This window comes from Onychostruthus taczanowskii, unplaced genomic scaffold (assembly GCF_017590055.1).
Source record: "Onychostruthus taczanowskii isolate IOZ18803 unplaced genomic scaffold, ASM1759005v1 scaffold42, whole genome shotgun sequence".
Classification (NCBI taxonomy): domain Eukaryota; kingdom Metazoa; phylum Chordata; class Aves; order Passeriformes; family Passeridae; genus Onychostruthus; species Onychostruthus taczanowskii.
In genome coordinates, this window is record NW_024501682.1 from 1,345,010 (window position 1) to 1,367,507 (window position 22,498).

The 22,498-nt window shown below is 38.3% G+C and overlaps 1 protein-coding gene across 1 annotated transcript in view; it reads right to left on the reverse strand.

The window, feature by feature from the left end:
• The window catches only part of SYT14 (synaptotagmin 14), a 79,249-nt gene extending 61,554 nt beyond the window's left edge, over positions 1 to 17,695 (reverse strand). Inside the window, exons 1-2 of the mRNA XM_041413594.1 lie at positions 17,672 to 17,695; positions 5,640 to 5,687 (exon numbers count right to left, since the gene is read on the reverse strand). Of these exons, the coding sequence (XP_041269528.1) occupies positions 5,640 to 5,687; positions 17,672 to 17,684 (61 nt within the window). The 5' untranslated portion in view covers positions 17,685 to 17,695. The remainder of the gene's footprint in view (positions 1 to 5,639; positions 5,688 to 17,671) is intronic.
• Positions 17,696 to 22,498: the final 4,803 nt, after the last annotated feature.

The window sequence follows — 22,498 nt, forward strand, 5'->3', positions numbered from 1 at the left end:
ACCAAATAATATTCTGCTTCCTCTATGGACATCAGTAAGATCAAAGAAAAGTATTTACTCTGTATTGAATTTTCTCTAATCCAAAACATGTACATACAGATTACTTTTCCAACAGAGTTCAAATTCAGAATATATATTCTGTTAGTGTTAATTTTAACATTATTACTTTTTTTTAACATGTACCAATATGTCTAAATATCTCCCAAGCATATGAGGTTTAGTATCCATGGGATAAAAAAAATTTTCAAGCCTTGAAAAAAGAAGTATTAATCAGTATTTTCTTCATATATTATAAAAGTAGCTTTAATTGTTTATAGTTTCTAAATGATGAGGTTTTATTCCTCTTTGTAAAAAGAGAAAGTGCACTTTATTTTGTACTGTCCAAATCTGAACCTCTAAATGAGTATAGAAATAACATATTTACATTTTACATTAATACGAGGATATCTAATAGAAAGAAATTTGCTACCATCTGTGACATCACCCTTCTCTTGATGAAGAACAAGTAGCTCTACCAGCTGGATGACAGCAGCAAGAAAGGGGAAAATTATTTTATTTCTTTTTCAGAGCCAGCTACTTAGTGTAGACTAAGTACACAAATTACTTAGTAATTACTTAGTATTACTTAGTCCTGAGTGCTTAGTGTAGACTTACACAAATAGTGTAAGATAACTTGAGTATCAAATGCAGTTGACTTTCAACTTAATAATGTTTTTACTGTAAAATGAAACTAATGAATAAATGTTACTTTTTGCCATTTGGAATAAGTGCAGTTGGCAGCTTAACATTCAGACACATGCAAAAGGATAAGGACAGTTGACCAGAACATTAAAGAGGAATAGTTCTACTTAAAACATACTTCTGACAAAGCAAAAATTCACACCTTCTTATCTTTTCAAAATTATTATTACAAGTGACATTTTTCATTGTCAGATGAAGACATTGTCTTTTTGCAACTTCTCTTTTGCATATTAAAGAGAGTACTTCTGTTCCATTCTTAGTCACAAAGTCAGTTTGCTGAATAATTTCCTTTGTTTGCAAGATTGTCACAACAATAGAAAGAACATCTTGCAAAAGAAAAAAAGGGCTTAAAAATAATTTTTAAACTTCTGTGCAACTCAGCCCTTACTTGGATACTCAATCTACATTTCCATTAATTAAATACAAAACACACTGCTGAGTTAGAAATATCACTTTGCACTACTTCAAAAATAAACAGGTGAAAAATGTTGGGTGAGAGAAACCTAAAAATAATACAGCCAGATATTTTCTCCTTTAATGTCACTTCCATGTCACACAATGAATACATAGCAGAATATATTAAAGACGAGTTTCTTCAGTTACAGCTCAATATCGTAAACACTCATCACAATTCTCTCTTGTTTGTAGAAAGAGAACTTTAAACAGCCTTAATTAAAATATTACTAATCTAACAACAGCTAATTCAAAGTTAGACTTGCAGTTGCACTATACAGGTAAAAAAGATATATTGTTCTCAAGCCTAATCTCAAGTTCCCTGAATTCTTTTATGTCCACAGCAAATAACCAAAGGAACAACTTATAGAAATATCCTGACTCTCTCAAAAACAGACAGCTGGATACTAGGACAATATCCAGCAAAACCACAAACTGTTAACTGAGTCATTTCAGAGAAACTCTGTCACCTTCTGATGTCAAAAACTAAGCAGGACTCTTCTTTCCACAGCCAAGTCTTCAATTTGTATTGTCAGACACTAAAATGTGTAAACACAAACTTGCATTAAATAATAGAAGTAAACAAGATGTTAATTTATAATAAAAGCAAGAATCTACTTTTCCATTTTTCTAATTTCCAGATTTCTGTAATGTGTAAACATAAAACCACACAAACACTTCAACTACTTAACTATGTTAAACATAGGAGACACATATTTCGGTGATTCCCTAATAGCCGATCATACATCTTTAAAATTCTTTTTACAAGCTGTGAAGTGACTTGTTCAGTACTTTGTAGCTATTAGATGTTACATAACAGCCACAAAATACTCCCATTTTCAGGACACACATTCCCTATATTTATGAATTTAGAGGAAGCCTCTTTAAAAATACATAAGAATTAGTTTTTAAGGCTTTCCAGAAAAGCTTATTAGTCTCCTTACTCCTGATCAGCTCTTTGCAGATTCTTCTCAAAAATGTATAAATCTGCTAAAAAGAAACCATGTAAAAAACCCTATAAAAGTACTGCAATCCTTCTTGTGCAGCCTAGAGGGAGACCCACCACAGTGTCTCTTGGGCAACTACAAAACTATAATAACATTAATGTGACACAGGAGGAGGCCTGTGCCCGACAATTGCTACATCTTTGGGTAGCAAATCTGAGTCCTGTATCAATACCATACTGGGATCATATTTACACCAGAACTGACATAATCTCAGATATTCAATGAACATTATAACTGGTATTTGCAAACTTCTGAGTCTATCATTTAAACTGATACAATCTGAGAAATACAAAAACTGAAAAACAGGAAAATTGATGTTTCAAGTTATTTTCATTTTTACTGCGGAATAATCTTAGAGCAGACATTTCCTTTTTAAGGCTTAGATTTTGCTTTAACAGCTATGCCTTCAACTACAGCTAAGAAGTTTTCATTATGTTATTTGAGCTAAATGGTGTAGTCACAGCTTTGAAGACCTTTCTGGTTCCTCTACGCATTTCATCATCTGATACACCAAGGTTCCTATTTTCATAGAAAAAAAATGAAAGGGCACGCAAGAAAAATACAATTTAGGAATGTGTTACTTTGCTGGCTAGAAAGAAAAATTAACCACCAGCAATAGGTGTTCTTCAAGCCATATAATCCCCATACAAATTGTAATTACATTCCATCACTTGAAACTGGAAAGTTTTCCCATGTATTATTCATAGAAGACACATGCTTGCTTGCATGCTTACTTTTCCTTTTTCCCAATTCAGTGCAGGAAAAAAAAAGATGGAACATCACTGTTTATCCTCTTAGTTGCTTCTCAAAAGCCATGTACTTGGAAGCACTTAACAAAGATGGACAGACAAGCAAAGCACAAACGTACACTACAAAACTCCAGTTACTTATTGCAGGCTATTTACTACTAATGTTTCTTTCAGAGGTTCCATATAGGCATTCCAACTCCAGCCATAGGCCAGTCACAGTTCCCCACCATCCGCTGGCAGAAAGTACAAGAGGCTTTCAGGCAAATAGCAAATGGAGAACCATTTTGTCAAACACCACCATCTCTCAAAGCCTCACAGACAGTAGTTGATGAAAATGAGGGAGTGGATGAATGCCAGGAGTGCTGGAATGTACTCTCCTGATGCCACAGTCACACAGACACCAGAGAATAAGGAGAAGGGCACACTGCAACCTTACCCAGCACCAGACAAGACTGCAGGGAATTACCCATGTGTCAGTGTGAACGCTTAACCTGTCCATTCAACTTCTACTGTGAGCTCACAGACCAAAAAACAGCTTAGCTTTCAGGGCACAGCCAAGAGATGGGAAACTCCATCCTGTATAAGCTTGACATGAGCACTCAGTGACATTAAGGACAAAGCTGGAAGGTCTGATTTGACCAGCTCGAGACAGCTGATAGCCAGGAACTCTCAGCTTGGAAATGCCTTCCTATTCTGAGGATGTCAGCAGAAATCTTGAGTCTGCAATCTCAACCTGCCAAGCAAGCAGAGCTGGACAACTGGCAAATAAAGTGATCCTTAGGAGCCCAGCCTTGGTCATACAACAAAAACATCATGAATGTGCATCAGAGGATGTAAAGTCTTAAATAAAGTAACCAAAAGTCCACGTGACTGGAAGATTTGCAGTACAATGGCAAGCACCTTCTGCTTTAAAGGTACACATCGAGTAGAGAGCGAAGACAGACAAGAATGCACCAAATCGTGCACCACAAGGAGACATTTGTCAGTAACATAGGGACACACAAGGTTAGAATATACATGGAAATTCATATGACCTAAAAAGGAACCGAACACAATGCAAGTATAAATGGCACTAAAAGGATATTTCTCTTTTAATCACACTTACCCCTAGGCTAATTTATAACCACCAATGCTAAACCACAAGTTCCATGCTATTTTTATTTAATTTATTGTATCAATGGCTAACAGAGCTTAGAATTCAATGCTCAAACATAACACAGAATCTTAAAAAAAACAAACAACACATCTTTTCAATTTAACTTCCCAGCAATTAACATTAAAACCATACAGCACTGTCTCCAAGAACACAGAAAATTTGTTTTTCTTAAAATCAGTACAGCATTCTAAAATAAACAAGGATTAGCAAGATTAACAGCTCTTGAAAGTTTATCAGAAGGCTTTCTGAAATTCCAATGAGTTTCCCAATTCAGAAAGATAAACAGGAGCTATTACAGAAGGAATACATAGCACTGTGCATACCACTTTATCTGTCAATGGGAAAAAGTGAGACAGCAATAAAAAGAAAAAATTCTGCTCCCCTCCAAAATGAGTAAGAATTTTATAAAAGCAAGATCTAAATGATTCACAGTTTAGAGAAGCGGAGAAATGTTCTTAATTACAGTACTGTAACACATACACACTCAAAAATTCTTTCAACAGATATTTGGAAAAGATTACTTGTCACCAGAAAGCTATTCTGACCTTAACTGGTAAGCTTAATTCTGATTAATTTAAGCATTGTCAAATAAATGTTTCAATAAACCCAAACAATTTTACCAAAATGTCTCAGTGAATGCAATGGAAACTGAGAGGACAAACAAAACTTCTTCCCACAGAGTACAATGTGGTTTGACAATACTATTGAGGCAGTCTAACACTCAAAAGAGTTGTCAAAAGAGTCTTGCAACTTTATTCCTCTCCCACCACGTTTTCTTACTCCTTCCCTTTGAAAGCACTGAGACTCTTCTGACCTAACCGAGACCCAATTCAAGGAACTCACCCTTGAAGAAACCTTTTTTTTTTCTTGAATTAGCTTTCAGATGAGAAGACATAAATTCAACAGCACTGCTGCAGGAAGGAGCACAGGGCTGCCAAAAGGGACAGAAAACAGAACTGTATCTAGCCTTTACATCAGCTGAGCTGTTCTGTTGAGCTCCAACTTCAGTCACTGCCGCTCAGCTTTAAGGTGTAACATCCCTCCCTGGAGCACAGCTCTGCTCTGTGCTCTCTCAGTTGCTGGTCTCACTATTGCTGCAGCTGTTTGCAAAGAAGTTTGAGTCATTAGGATCTTACCTGAAATAAGAGGCAGAGATTGCCAGTTCATTACATCACTTTTTTAAAACATCCTCAAAACTTTCTATTACTAATGAAAATCATATAGTCCTACAAATATCTGGACAAAGTGAAGATCAAAGTTTGCATGGTTACCCATCACAGCAAAACAACATTAACAAATTCCACATAACACAGTGAATTTTGGAAAAGCACATTTTTCCCTCTTGTGAAAAATCAAATTTTATTTTATAATTTCACTATTTTTTCCTATTCACATTGTCAGCATCAAAAGATTCTGCAACACAAAGATGCAGTACTAAGATCCACAAAAAGTCAGGGCATAACAGTGGGCAGCAGATTTCTCACCAGGAATATTCACAAGCTAAGGAGTTCACTTGCACAAATAGTTGCTCACCTTTTCTGATGCAGATCAGTTCATGTACACCACAAGTTCGTTCTCCACCTGTGTGGAAATACACCATTAGAAAACAGTAACAAATAAAACGTATTTCATTTCTTTATAAGGCTTATAAACAGTGAAAAAGAAAGCTCCAAAACTCCATCAATTAATAAAAATGCAGAAGACTGGCTTAACAAATTTTGAAATTATACATTAAATACTTTGGAAAAAACAATAAATGTACCCTTGGCTTAATATCAGTAATGGTGGTAGAGTTTGAAGAGTTTTACACTGAATTTATACAGATAAAATTACAAAAGCAAGCACCTTAACTGAAGCCACACTAATGTTTCCCAAGTATAGGTATAATTTCCTGTTTGGAGAAAACTACCCTACAAAAGAATTTTGAAAAAATCAAAAAAATTTCCAATACAATAGAATGCCAAAATAACATTATGATTACCCTCCACAGTAATAAAAAACCAAATTTTAAAAATCCCCAAAAACCAACCCTAATAACAAATACTTGGAATACATAATTTCTCCTTTAGATATTTTTTAAATTAAAAAACTAGCTGTATAGACCTTGAGATATTTCTTCAAGAATAATAAAATTGTTGCTAGAAATACTACACTTTTGTTTACCTTTTAATAAAGACGATTTTAATTGGAATTACAGCTCATAAACAAAACACCAACACATAATATCTAAACTAAAAATATTTTGGAGTGATATGCCCCATGATCAAACCTTAAAATTCCAAACGACATCAAGCTATGGCTTCTCTTAAGTACACCCCAACCCACTCAGCCTTCTTCCATTGACAACAAAAGCATACATGGATATGAATACAGAACTGAGGGGAACTGCCTGAGATTTAATACCCAGTTCTCTGCAATCTCATGAAAATACAAAACAGAATTTCAAAACCTCACAAAACATCTATTTCATATCCATTAATCACTCCTTGGCTCCAGACACTTCAAAACACAGTAAAACAATCTTTAGGTAACAACATTCTCCCCCTCTCAAAAATATGGAAATACATTATATAGCACTTATTACTCTCCTCCATTCCATAATAAATTAATTATGACATACAATACAGCATGTAATGATATCAACCAATACTTCAAACTCTTAATTGGTAACAGTAGCAGACAGTCTTGTAAAGCTTTAAGAAAATACCCGTATTTCTACTTAAATCTACACTTTAAAGTAATAACTGTAGGAAATCCATATATTGGAGTGAGAAAGGATAAAAGGGATCAAATAAATAGAATAAAATGTAACTCTTCTAAAATAAAATTAAATGTCTGTGAAAGTAAAAAGAATCCGCATTTTATGTCAACATACTCAGAAATATGAAATACAAGCTTCAAATGTACTCTGGAGTGGGAAATTAAGTATCAGTGAGTCTGACGATCCCAGGCGTTTTGTAGAGTCATCACCCTTACAAAATCCCGTTGTGATAGCAATATAATTCCCTCTTTTGAGTGCATTCTAGAAGCTAGGCATCATCCTTTTCATTCAGAAAGGATTTTGAAAGGAAAACATAAGAAAAACTAAATTAAAAATATAATCCGCTTTTATAATAACAAGGCATTACAGAACAAACAAACAAAACCCAAAACCAGACAAGGGAGGAGATTACAATCTTCTTTAAAGTCATTGCAATCATTTTTAGGGAACAAAAGATAAACCAGAAGAGTGACTGCAAGTCTTCTCCCTAGAATTTTCCCCTGTTAGTTTTAAATTCAGCAGCGAAGAAAAAAATAAAAATTATGGCAAAAAATAAAAGAATTTTTAATTACACAGATGCCAGACAGTTAAAAATAAGGATTCACCTTAAACTCACTGAGGGAAGAGAGCAGCAACAGATTTTAATTATATTCACTGCTCTCAGTGAAATCAACCAGTTTGAAATTGTATCACAAAATACTAATTCTAGATTCAGATTCTGCATTGCTATCTATTGTTTTATAAAGCAAGAGTTTTTTTACTCAAACACTTAACTTCTAATTTAAGATGGTTTTCCACCAAATAAAGACTTTACATTAATCAACATGTTGTTTTTTATTGACCACAAGGTTATAAAATAAATTCATACCACTTAACAGGCATACAGTCTTTTTATTTTTTTCCTTTTCATTTTCCTAGAAAATGCTAGAATGTTATTTCTTTTTTTAATAGGTGATTCATTTATTACTTTTTTTTCAAACTGTTTTTGGATGGAAATCAACCATTAAATAAAAATACATCAAATGATATAAAGTTTAAATAAATCATATTTTATATTTTAAATTAAAGTATTAAAGACATGGAATTTTATCCTAAATTGACTTGGACTGATTCCTCTTTTTCCCTGTGGTCCTCAAAACTGTGGAACTAATACATAATTCACACCTGCTTTTATTCATGGATTAACGAAAAAACCCAAGTTTTTCTGTCTTTACAACTCCCAAGAACTCTCTCAGCTTTCAATAAACCAGTTACTGAAAGAAAACAAACTGAAAATATGGAAACATTTTGCATGACAGCAAGATGCCAAGCATTTAATTTAGCATTTCTGAAAATAATGGGTTTGTTTGGGTTGGCCCACAAACCCCAAAGGTTCAGTGGCATGACACACTTAAATTTTATTCTTTAAATATTACTTTTAGGTAATTTATCATAGTATAGTGTTAGTTCGCCATAATGTTATGGTTAATTAAAATTGCTTGATTTAGACACAAATTATTATTAGTTCAATTCCATCTTGACTAGGAATATAATCTCTTATTTAAGATTTTAAGGTTTTGAGTGAGTTTGCATATAAAACTACACAATTCTCTGTCCAAAATGTAATTTGAGAAGAGAAACAAACCCACTTGGGTACACAGAGCTTTTCATAATGTCAGACAATGGAAGTAAAATGAAAAATAATGAAAGATCAAATAATTTTAGAACTGCATATTCAACAAAACATTTTCATTTTCTTGAGCAAGAAGAACCACCTAGTGGCCCTAAAAATCTAAATCATTCAAACATTTAAAACAAAAAGAATGGTCAGATATTTTCCAGAGGCAGCTGAAACACCCAATGAAGTTTAATTTTCTCAATTAAAGACAAAGGTTTTGTAAGCCAAGTCTCTATTTGCTAAGATGATTATGGCAGCAACAAGATGAAAATATGTAGATCAAAGATACTGAATTTTGCATTAACTTAAAATTTTATGTCTTTCTAAATTAGCACAATTCAAGATTCAAAGTTCTACTGTGCTCAGAGTTTAGCTGGAACTTCACCACTAGATGCTGATAATAATTGTCAAGAAAATTTAGGCCAGGCATTACCATAGAGTGATGCATGTTGGGAACGAATGACATCTGGTGTTCTCAAAGACTTCAGACCAGGACCAGCGTTAGAGAAAGCTCCTCTGAGCCTCAACCAGCCACGTTCTGCAATGACCACAATTCCAAAACCTCTGGGGTACCAGTGGTTCTCAGGGGGAAGGTGTCACCCCTGTCACTGGGAGCACTTCTCCCTTACAGCCAGCCAGGACTCCCCTTGACATAGCTCACAGGCACTGCCCACACGCTTTCACTGGGCAGCTCAAGAACCCACCTCCATCTCTCAGATCCCCTTGCACAATGAAAGGCTGCAAGAGCGCCTGTCAGATTTCCCCAGGCTACACAAATGTATTTCCTAAGCCTCTCCTCATGTGCCAGGTACTCTGTGTTCCCTCCCAGCTTAGTGGCACTCTGCTGAGGTCTCCCAGCTTGTCAGCCTCTCATGCTGGATTAACACAGCTGGATACATGGCTGGTCCATGTTCAGTTTGCTGCTCACCCGGATCCTCGGGGTCTCTTCTTCAGAGGTGCTCCCAGCCAGCCTGCCTGCAGGTGGTAGTGCAAGACTTGGACTTCACCTGTCCTTGTGGAAGTTTCTGAGGATCCTTCAGCCCACTCTGAGCTTGCTGAGCGCTTGCCAGCCCTGCCCTCCAGCTTATTAACTACTCCTTCCCTGGCATCATCCATAAACTCAGCCAGGGTACATGCCATCCCACCAACAAACATGGTGCACAGTCCCAGCCCCAGTACCAAAACTGTGATGCAACTTGGGCTGCTGCATATAAAACTCATTATTCTTCAGTTCAGCAAAAAAAATCCATGAACGCTGCATTGTATCACAAAAGCCTTTTGTCAGCAGGTGTAATTTTTCGGATGCACTTTTTACATGATAAATTACTTTCCTGCTGAGAATTCTTTTTTAATTAGCATTTTCATAAGTTTGGATCACATTCAACAAAAGCTTACTTAACATTTTATTCAACAATAGACAACTACTTTTCCCTTGGTAAACCCAAGACATTCCAGCCCAGAACGACAACACTGAGCCGGTTGAGCAGCAGGAACAGGGTGCTACAGTGTAGAAACATAAAACAGGATGTAAGTGAAAAAGCCCAAAACAATGTTAATGTTACCATGCCTAAGCAAGTGGAAATTCTAATGCTTCTGCTAGGAATGCAAGAGACCCAGGAAAAGCATTTTAATGTTAAGAGTTTCATACAACACGCTACAAATTTATTAAAATGACAACTCTAATGAAAGACTTCTGGATTCCATATACCAACAAATCTACTTGAAAAGTTGCCTCATGCCATAAGCTGAATTCAGGGAAGAATCTGGCCTTGGATGAACAGACAGCCAACTGTAATGGAAAATAAACAAAGCTGAAGACTTTTGCACAAGAGTAACCCTACAGGTGCCATCAGTGTTTTTCTTGAAAAGGTTACATACAATCATTAGCCCATCCTCACTCACGGTGTAAAATCACCTCTGCATTCCTTTAGCATCCTTTTTCACAAGTTTAGTCTACAAATAATACTGCATACATAAAAATAGAAATGTTTAAAGTTCAATGCTGAGAACTAGTCAAAAAGCAAACTAAAAAGCAAACAACATCTGAATTCATAAGGAGAGAGACAGCAAGGTAAAAAAAAAAATCTATTATGTATACTTATTTATATGTTTACATCTTTTACATTTTGTGCAGTTTTGCTTTCCTCTTGTTTCCAAAACCTTAAAGAATAAAATAGAGCCACAGAAGACACAGAGAAAGAAAAGAAAAAAAAAAAAAAAAACCAAAAAAAAAAAACAAACCCACACCCAACCAAAAAAGGTCAATAAAAATAGTTAAAAAACAAATGGTTTCCATATGAGGAATGACTTAGTACACCAAGATTCTTGGACCTGAAAAAAAACCCACAACAGATGGTGGACATAAACAGGTGAATATAGAACAACATTACTCTCTGTCTAATCCACTAATAAGAGAAATAACTATCAGACTAAATTAGCAGCAGACATGTTCAAGACCAGAAGAGTAAAACTCAGAAATCTATGTTCTGATTTTATGATACAAACTCCTACTGTAACGAATATCTTCTTTGCTGGCACCATTTTAAAAGACCCCTATCTAAAAATTTCTTAGCCTAAGGATAGGTTATCTACTTGTCCTAAGAATATTTTGGGGTTTGTTTTCCAACTATAAAAGTAATGGCAAACATCAAAATATTTTTTTTCATGGGAAATACTTTCTTTTTAAATTGTATTTGCAATCAACAGAACCAATGAATTAGCAATCAGTGACAATTGATGAAGAACAGCATAGCCATTTCTGTTTCTCAAACAAATTTTGCATCCAGTCCTACCCACACTGAAATAAATGGAAGCATCTATATGGACTGAAAGCAGCTAAACAGAGATGGATTTTCTAAACTAAGACATAAAGTCGAGAGGTTATTTGGGACCTTCTCCCCTCATCATGAAAATAGTATTATCTCTGCTTCCTTTCTACCCAAAATGACCACAAAATTCTCTTTCCATACTCCTCTGACAACTGAAATATAATTAGCACTATAAAAATATTAGTAAGTTCTTTATTTCACTTTGTTCTCAGCCAAGTACTTCTTCAGGTAAGTTTTACTGGTGGAAATGAAGAAATCCAGTAAACAAAGCTAGCAATAGAAACATCCAGTATAAATGGTTCAAATCTGACCTAAAACCTATAATTTCTTTTTACTAAAAATAGAAAGAAAACCAGAAAACAACTTCACTGAAAATGACAAAAAGATTAAACATACATTGACAAGCAATGTAAAACACTATCAAATGTTCAGGAAATAAAAAAGAAGATGTCAGCAACAAAAGCTGAAAACAAAAAGAGAAAACATGAAAAATTAGTATGACTTCTAGCAAATTCCTACCATTTTTACTTAACACCACTAATCTAAAGCAAAGCTTCACAGAAGAACGTAAACTGAGAAACATTTCTTCTTTTAGAATGACTCTATGATCTATTGAGAAAAATATAGTCATAGAAATAGTTTCAAATATTTCAGATAATGCAGTAAGTTTGTGATACAAAAGGAAATTACCAAGAAGAATTTGTATTGCAAAAGATTCCACTTGGTAGGAAAACTGCTTATTTTAGCCTACAGAACAAAAGTACCCATAAGATGTGTCAGTCATCCTGAATTTATCCCTCTTCACATCAAAGATTATTCTCCTCTGCAGAACAGTACCTATTAGTTCACAAACTCAACCCTCATTTGCTGTCTTAGAATCAACTTTCAAAATCCTCGCAAAATTTCCCCTTCTTATTCTACAAACTGGTTTACACAGAAATCAGGAAACATCTCCCATCTCCAAGAGTGAAACGCACAAAAATTAGGAGGTTCAGTGATTAATTGCTGACTTGAAATCCACTCTAACCGTTACATGCAACATGGACCCTTGGCCTCATGCAGTTCGGAAGCTGACAATATGCAGGAAAAAGTTTGGGAGTATCAGCTGAGAATCCCTTCCATCAGTCACTACAAAAGCTGGAAGAGGTATAACTGAATTAGGCTGAAGAGAAAATAAGACCTAATTGTTAAAACAGTTGAAAGTTCTCTGGGAGACAGCAAAACTCTCTCCTTTCTAAGAGGTTCCTTGTATTTGTATGGCTACATAGGCAAACATTTTTAATCAGGTAGTGACTCCGTGTTTACTTTCCTGCATGACCATCTTGAAAGCCAAGAATTCCAATTTGCAGAAGTGCTAGGCATTAAAAATTAAGACAATTCCAGAAAAATTTCACTCTGAACACATCAACTGTTCTTATATTAAGTATGATAGCTTCATCTCAGCCCACGGGGTACTTGTCAAAAAGAAGTCTGTAAAACATTAGAAATTAGGTGGGTTTTTTTTAAAAACGGTTGCCCCCTTTGTTATCTAAAAGATAAGAGACCTGTCAGCTTTCTTTATTCCAATAGATTCAATACTACAGAGAGTATGGTGTAAGACAATCCAACCAGGAAACTGGTGATTTTGCCTATGTCAAAGGTTTCACTGTCATCAGCAAATAATGCAAGCAATCATCCTTACAATGACAATACCAGGGAACACTCACTGAATAGCTTCCACCACAGTCACTGGATAAGCATAAGGCAGCATTAAACCAATTCTGTGTGGCTGATCCAATATGATACCTTGACATGTGATCCACCACACAGCTGACAAATGTGTTTAAAAGTGGGCCTAAGTATAAAATATGTCTTCTCATATTTAGACTTCATTAAATACTGATGATGCTGCCCAACCTCTGCCCTGGCCACATCAACTTGGATTCAGAAGCACTACTGTCATTTCAGGACAGCACTAACTTGAGGATCTCCATGTCACCTTACACCCTTCTAGTGCACCTGCAGTGACACCTGCACAACCCAGGTAATCGGGAAGTCAAGATAAAACTGTTCCCCAGGCTGGATTCAACCTACAAGCTACACATGATACTCCTACTTAAGCTCTGTAAGCAGCTCATTGCTCTGTTGTTTCCTTTTCTAGATTCTGGAAGTTTGCAACTAGGCATAGTTTTCATGTGACCTATATGAAGCAGTGTTCTAAATACTCTCTTTTTTTGTATCCATAAACAAAAAGTAGGTTCATTCCACAATTTCTTTGTTTCCCAAGGAAATGAGGGTTATATAATTAAACAGTTCACTTCCTGCCTCATCCTTATATTGTTTACAAATTCTCTGGCTAATTTAAGACAAAATAGTCAGAGAGTTTTAAGAACCTAATGTAATCTTTCATAAAAATCAGCAAATACAACAGAAACACAAGCCCCACCGCACCCAAGGACAGCCCACCAGCTAATAAACCCCTGCACAGCACAAACAGGTGCAGCTGCCTGCTCCAAACCAAGCAGCTGCAAGGTGCGGGGAAAAGAAGGAGACAATCTTCTCAGAAACCTCAGAGAGATCAGGACACTTCACAGACATTCAGGATCAAAACTATCAAAAAGGTACATACTTGGTAAAGACCTTGAGCTCTACATCAGGAAAGAGAAGTGCTAAACTGATAGGAGCACAGGGGGAAAATAGGGGAAGCCATGTTCATTAGTCTCATTGCTCTATCAGTAACTTACTAGACGACAACACCCACACCACATTGCAATTCTTTCTCCTCTCCTAGATTCCTTTTATCTGTACAGCTCATTATTGTCTTTAATCCTACTTCTCATTTGTTAGCACTAAACTCCTCACAATGGAAACCATATGAAAAGAGTTTAAATCAAAAAGATTTAGCTCAGTCTGAGAAAGTTCACCTACAGATATTTTCCCCTCCTTGAAAATGTAAACTTGTATAGCCAGAGCCAGATTACAGCATGTTCAAGTGTGGCCCAAAAATCTGGTAAAAGTAGATTCATGAGGATATACAAGATGTACAATTCTGCCTTGGGTTAGAAAACATTCCACCTGTGACCTCTAACATTTCTTTGCCCCACGCCACTCCATGCAATGCAGTGTGGTTTCCATTGCTGGTTCCTCACACAGACCTCAATTCAACAGATTTCTCTTAAGGCAGGCACCAAAGCTTTGCTATTTCTCAAAAGAGGAGAAGCAGCATAGAGCAATCAAACTAATGCTGCCAGGAGGAACATTACCACAGTGGTGCTGAAGGATTCTCAGAAGTCACTGCTCAACTTTCTTCCCCACTCCAAGCAAACTGCCACAAGACCCCAGGCTTGGGCAGCAGTAGATGGGAGGATTTTAATCTCCGACTGACCACCAGTCTGGTTTTACTACTCCGTCCCATTTGGCCTCACTCTCTTCCATACTTAACAGCTCCCCATTCTGATCTTTATCTTAATCCTATGCCCTTTATCTTAATCTCCCCTATGAAGAAGTGGAAATATTAAACAATAAATAACCCTGCATCATAAAACAGAGCTCCTAGTAAATACTAAATGTGTTTTGGAGGACAACTATACAGAAACTAAGAACTGCAAATACAACTCTTTAAACTTATTTGAGCCAGAATTTTTCCAATAGAATTGCTGTCTGTTGTTTCCTCACAAATCTGAGATTACCTGACCTATGCAAACTCTAACTGGATGTAATTATAAAGACATACAAATGGAACATGTTTTAACATTACATGAACTTTCCAAAGAAAAAGATGTAACAGTTCCTGCAATCACTAGACTGGGGCTGTGAACTTGATCACATGAAGAATACTCAAATTTTAAATGTCTTTCAGTGACCATAACAAACCACTGGCATTGACCAAACGGGTCCCTGGCCATGGCACTCCGGTTCTCTGTAACACTTCATACAAAATGCCTCACTTTTACAAAAACTTTGGGGTTTCGTGTTAGAACCACTGGAAGCTGGTATGCTGAAAAAGTGACACTGGAAATGGTACTTTAAAAGATTTTTAATAACAGACAAAAGCAGCTAACAAATTCTATACTAATTTGAGCTCTTTTAATTTTGTGCACTCTTCACATCTATGTCCTGCTTTGAAGGAGTTTTGAACTATTTTATATTTATTCTTCAAAGAGAAGTTTTCAATCTTGCTTATTTTCTTTGCCTCTACCAAAAACAAACAAAAAAATTTAAAAATCTGGCCAAATGCAGTGTCCTTAAAACTGAGCAAAGTATTTTCTCTGTTTACTTAAATTCATTTACAAATTTATTTTGACACAAGGTAAATTCTGTATTTTGACAGTTTAGACTAGAAATCCCATGGTTTGATTCCGCCTTCAAGAGCTAATATTCAACCCAAACTCATCTTTTTGAACTGCTGGCCAGAACACAGTACTGCTAAAAATTACAGTCAAGGGAAGGTACTGTTGCACTACAGGAGGGAGAGATCATCAAGGTATGCAATAAAAATTGTAACACCTACCAACAACCCTACAGCAATCAGCCAGTCAGCTGAAAACAGAGAGGAGGAGGCGTGCCTGCTACAGGCTACAGCAGAAAAATACTTTGTATTTGCTGTCTTCAGGAAGAGCCCTAAATCAAAACCTAGCAGACCCCTTTCATGACTGGAATGTTTTTTAATCCCACCTCACATTTAAAAGTAAACTATGCACCCAATTTTCTCAAGAGCTTAAGTCCCATTTTGGATATTTCAAATAAGCATCTACAGGACAGTTGAGCTATTTCTGAAGTCTGGCCATAATAAGAAGTGTTGCATTTTTTTCAAAGGCTAGATTGCTTTATTCATCCATGGCTATTTGCTTTAAAGAAATAATACCCTAAATCCTCTGAAAATATTACACACGAATTTCACATATTGTGAATATTTTCAGATCTAACAGATCCTCACAGATTTCTGGGATAATGCTGCCTAAAATGAAAACAGAGACAGATTTTGAAGGATTTTTTTTTTTTTTTTGAGCTCAAGTTATGTAAAACGTCCAGCACCAGCAGAATTTTTTTGCTATCTTCTTGATAATATTAAGAGGACTTTTCAGCAGAAAAGAACCCAGCCAACACAAAGCTGGCCAGCTCAGACTCCTGGTGTGCACAGCTTCCAAGACAGGGTGAACATGCAGCTTTGCTTGATCAGTGCAACTTCTCCTTACAGAGGCCTGAATCCAGGGAAACTGACAGCAGAGAAGCATCCCACATGCGAAAGAAACCAGAACAGTTTGTTTCCCCCACATACCCACTGTTTTCCTAAATGCTTTAAGCTATAACAACAGATGCTTTCAGAAAGAAACACCTCGGCCAAAGAAGCTGTATACTTTAGGTCCTTGTCTGGCTAGAAATAAAGTTCTGTTTGTTTTTCTGGGTTTTTTTAAGGATTTTTAAAGAGGTGTAAAATTACTCTCAGAGTCGAGAGGAGAGGTTTCAAAGCAATGTTCAGAAGCCCTGCCTTTGAAGATGAGCATCTCCAAACAAACCCAACAAGTGTCGAGTACATCTCGCTCCTTTGTTGTTGTTTCTAAGTGATGACTAGAAAGATCTGCGGACAGCAGCTCCAGTGCAGCCTGTTAGCGCCCAGCAACCGGCGGAGAGCAGGGAGCATCCCTCGCCTGGGGACTCAGTTTTCAGAGACTCCGGGGCCCGGAGAGAGTGACAACGAGTTTTAGAGCAGTTGGCAAAGTCCCTGCGGGGAGGGTGGACAGGGCTGCGCACCTCCGGCACCGACCTTCCCGGCTCGGGTGCGGGGGCCCGGGCAGTCCGGGGCGCGGCGGCGGGCAGGGGCGGCAGCGCCCGGCCCGGGGGGCTGCGCCGCCCGCCCCCGCCGGAGCAAGGGCGGCTCACGGCACGGAGGGATGGATGGCTCCGTCCTCCTCGGGTCCCCTCCGCGACGCCCACGGGCGCACGCCCGGCATCCCCAGGGCAGGCGGCGGCAGAGGAAGAGGAGGAGAAGGATGCCGGCCACGGTGCCAGGGATTTATTTACCCCGCCCGGCTCCTGGGCACGGAGACGGGAGGAGGGAGCACCACACTCACCTCTCCCCCATCATCAAAGAGCCCTTGACCCGTAGCCCCTGCAGCCGGGCCGAGGGGCACAGGGAGCAGAGGAGGCGCCCCTCCGTCGCCCTCCTCGGCTGGGGTCCCGCTCGGCTTCGGTGCGCCCCCACCTCCCGCCGCGGTGGGAGCCCTCCCTCCCCCCGGAGCCGCCCCTCTCCCCGTGCCCGGGGGAGGAGAGGGAGAGGAGGGGGCTGGGGGAGGGGAGCGGTTCGGGGCGAGAGAGAGGAGCCCGTTATTGGCCTACTTACCATCAATCGCCATGATCCCCGGCGGGGTGGGCCGTACCAAGCGGAGGGAGCGCACGCAGGAGAGGCGCTGCCGGGCGCCGCGGCTGCCAGGCGGGAGCGGCGGGAGGGGCGGGGCGGGAGGTGAGAATACCCTGAGTTGGAAGCGATCCAAAAGGGTCATTGAGTCCAAGTCCTGGCTCTGCACAAGACACACCAAGACTCACACCATGTGCCTGAGAGCATTGTCCAAAAGCTCTCTGAGCTCTGCCAGGCTGGTGCTGTGACCACTGCCCTGGGGAGCTGTTCCAGTGCCCAGACACCCTCTGGGTGAAGAACCTTGTCCTGATACCCACCCTAAGCCTGCCCTGACACAGCTTCAGGCCGTTCGCTCGGGTCCTGTCACTGGGCACCACAGAGTAGAGATCAGCGCCTGCCCCTCCTCTTCCCCTCACCAAGAAGTTTTAACTGCAGTGAGATCTCCCCTCATTCTCCTCCAGGCTGAACAGACCAACTGACCTCAGCCACTTCTAACTCGCAGTTTATAATAAAATCAGCTTGGTTCATTACAATAATCACATCCATAACTGCACAAAACTGCTTGTGGCAGCTCTAGTACTGCCTCTACAGATTGTCTTTTCCAGGATTTTTCTCCCTTTCTTTTAAAATACCATGCTGAAACTGTCTTTTGGAAGTAAATTTAAAGGAATTAAATTAAATTTATTCCACTCTCATGAGAACACACCTAGAATACCACATCCAGCTCTGGGGCCACCAGTATAAGAAGGCTGTGGTCCTGTTGGAGCAGGTCAAGAGGTGTTGGAGCCCTTGTTGCTACTCCTTCCTCTGTCTCACCCGCCACAGGTTCTTCCTCTCCCTTCCATGCCTTTTCCTCAGCTCTTCTGCACTTGTACCAGCCTCTCTTTCCCTGGAGTTCTGCAATTGTTTTCCCAGCCAGGAAATTCTTCTTCTACACTCTCTTCCTCGCCTCCTAGAAGTGGCAAAAGGATCATCACAGTGAGCAAAGAGGACTGCACTTTGCAAGGCCCTGCAACATTTACCACAAGGATCCAGAAGGATATCTGGGGCAAATAATGTGTGGCTCCTGAAAGCTTGTATTATGGATTTTATACTGTAATCTTGTACAGGATATAGGATGTACATAAAATTCTGTTACTGTGACAGAAAGTCCTGGTAGCATTTGAAGCTATAAAGAAACACATTGCTACGTGCAAACAGGTTTTTCATACATAGGTAGACTGGCCAAACATCAGAAAATTTTCACAAGATGGTAAGGAGGAATACCTTTTGTAACAGTATCATCTTTCTGCCAAATGTTTAGTCACCATTCAAATCCTGGAAACATTAATCCCCTTCAGTCTCACAGCCTTCAGAAATCTTTTGTCATATAGAAAAATCAATGTGTTTTCTCAAATTTGTTCTCCACCTCAGGAGAAAAACAGAAAAAAAAAAAACCAAAACTTTAAAGTGAGGCATTTAAAAGCACAGTCAGCCTGAGCAAAATGGCTGTCTTGAAAAACACAAGTCCCAAATGACAGACATATGTCCAGACCAGAACCAACAGTAAAAAAGATCTTCAAAGAGAAAATGTCAGCAGAGCTTAATGGCAAATATATTTCTCTGTACCAGCACTGACATTTACCTCAAATACCCTAATGATTTGCTGTTCTTCCTCTTCCTTCCATGCTTTTTCCTCAGCTCTCCTGGTCCTAGAAAGAGTTCCAGCCCCCCTTTCCTTACAGTTTGTGTTGATGGCCATCATTCTGATGATATTACTGTATTGATTACAGGGATGAAGCTTCCCATGGGATCAAGTACATAGAGTTATTATTCTTCTCTGCTCTGTTTTTTATTTCTCCCCCTGCTTTTGGCAGCATCCGCAGTAGGAAGGAACTACCAATCAGATGTCATCAAATCTTTCCAGGGCACAGACATCCACCCATACAGAATCCAGCACAGAATTTTTGAGATGTTTAAAAAGTCATCCAAAATTTTTGGAGAGCCTCATATGACGATTCCATGATTCATGTATGCAATTACCATAATGGGATGCAGAAGTTCATGTCATTAGACAGACTCTTTTTGAGGGTGATATATGAACCTATGTTTGTGAATTAGTGACACTATGATTGTAACTCTTGGTCCAGGGGTTTGGTTTTCAAAACATAAAAGAAACACATAACTTACCCAAAAGTAATGGAGGCTCAGTTTGGAAAAACAGTTTCAGGATAAACATGATTCCACATCAACAAAGAGATGGTGTGAAATGTATGTGTAAGGAACCAAAACACGACTTTTCAGAGCTATGCTGAATCAAATCTGTTCTATTTGTGCTTAAGTTTCACAAGTACATGTTTAAAATTTCTTGCTTTATTGAAACAGCAGATACTCCTGCCCACCACCATAGCAGTCTCATTTTTTTAATGTCACCAGGAGGGACAAATCTTGAACATACTTCCAAAATTCAACTATTTAATTTTTTTCCTATGGTGTAGTTGAGACTGTGTAAGCCATAGCTTCATCCGTTCCCTGCACAAAAGGAGCACAGCTGGTCAGTTTGGGCGTGTTAGAAATTGTCTACTGAATCCAGTGGGCAATTCATTCTGCTGGAAGCATTTACATGTGATCCCACAAGTATGCCCTTTGCAGAACAGCACAGCTGCACACAAACATGACTACAGCTCAACTCCAGACCTTAAGTAAAGTTGATAAATCCTTAATGTACAAACAATTTACAGGTTATCAAGAGTTCCCTGTCAAATGGAAGAACCTATTGACAAGAGATTTGCTGACAGCAATGAAGCTGTCTGGCAGATGCAGGATAAATTTAATCCCATAAACCCTAAACTTTTCAACTTGTAAACTACCTACACAGGAGAAACTTCTCCCACTGCACTGATGTGAAGCCACTTTGGCAATTAAAATCAAAAGCTGCTGGGAACTTTGGCATGAGTGCCCTAGGAGGAGAAATACGTTAAAGATCCATTTAAGGCCTGATCTTTGCCAGACCTTTTTGGATTTTCTCTTCCATCTTAGCCTTAATAATCTTAGTATTAAACCAGATATAATTTAAGAGTATGTGCTTTGTGAAAACTTAGAATGTATGTAAACCATGGCATGTGTGAATGAAAAGACTAACTGAAGTGTCAGAAAACACAGACTATCAGTAACCAGAAAGGTCGAAGCCCTAGATTAGTAATCTGCTAATTAAGATGCCAGACAGATAAGGTATCTATAATTGTCATGATGTGAACAAAGTGAGTTCACGATTGAACAAACAGTGGAAGAAAATGTCCATGTAAATTTTTCAGTGGAATGTTGCCTTTTCATTCAGCTGTAGGTACTCTGCACTATCACAGTGATTTCACTGAAATGCCATTGGGGAAGGAGGTGAAATATCCAAGGTCTTGCACTTCAGACAAAAACTTTCAATCTCAAGACTTTTTACTTCATATTATATTTTAAAATAATAATTACATTAAAATGAAGTACCTTGATCTTATCTACATAAAATCTTTCTGTAAGAAAACTCAGTCTTTTGCTGAAAGTTCACTTAATGGGGCTTTCCAAAACTGTGTGCATACAGCTACACCTCCCTGTGCATTTCTCGCTGGCTGTATTTCAATTTGTAAAGAAAACAGATTTTTAAAGAAGGGATCAAAACTCCCACAAAACTGAAATTCTGGTTTTTTGACCAGGAACCTTAAAAAAGTCCCAGCAAGAAGCACAATGATATGCAGCTCCAGGGTGTTCTGTCCTGCAGATTATTTATAGGAATGCAAAAAACCTGGTGCAGCAATGTTGAAGTGAAGAGACTAATAGACAAAATCTCTAACCCATAATGTTAGAAGTGAAAACACGACCTCTGAAACATCTTCAAGAAAGGTCTCCAAAGATATTATTACTCCAGCAGATGAAAAGATGGCTAAGAATAATAATACAGTGCTGTGTCCTAATTGATTTGGAATATCAGCTTACAACTTCCCGTAAGGATTTTTGGCAGCAATTTTGTGAGCACTGCCAATCAGATTTGCAATCAGATTAGTTTTGCATGCACAGTGTTCTTTATTAGGACATTAAATACCTGACCTTTCAATATTAAGATTGGCATTATCAAGTTTTTTGGCACTAGTTAAATAACCTGTGACACTTATTTAGCTTCTCATAGTTTTTGAAAGCTATAAAAGACAACTGGAGCCCTCTACCCTCTGGAATTGCAGAGCTACATGTGATAAGAGTGATACACCAGATACACTCAAGTCTCCACTCCTTGGAAAAGAAACATAAACCTGACTCTTGAAGCAAATTATTTGGCCAAATAATACTCAATGTGTAACTTCATATACAAGAATAAATTATTGAGAAACTGAAAAACTGTTTCCAGCAGCATCTTTTTTCTGCCAAATTTGGAACTCCACAAGGTTGGATTTCCAACTGGGATACAGTTGGAAAAGGTCCTATGAGCTAAATCCAAATGGAAATATTTTTGTTCAGATTCACATTGTTAATCCATGGGTAATGCATCTGCTACAGAAATAAAAATTGAAATAAACAAAAATGTGACTTTTGATGCCTATTCATTCTAGTGGATGTTCAGTTAGCCATAAGCAACATGCAAACTTTAGAGCTGGATGAATAAAATAATGACTCTTACTGTGCACTCATAAAAATCTTAGCTGGCTCAAGCAACCGAAGTTAACATTATTCAACTGTGTTGTCTTGCACTGCCCCAAAACAAAAACCTCATGAAGTTACAGCTAGGACTACTAAATGCCAAAGAAACGTGGCAATCATTGAGCACATGTGCTCACACAAACTACAGGAAAGGCA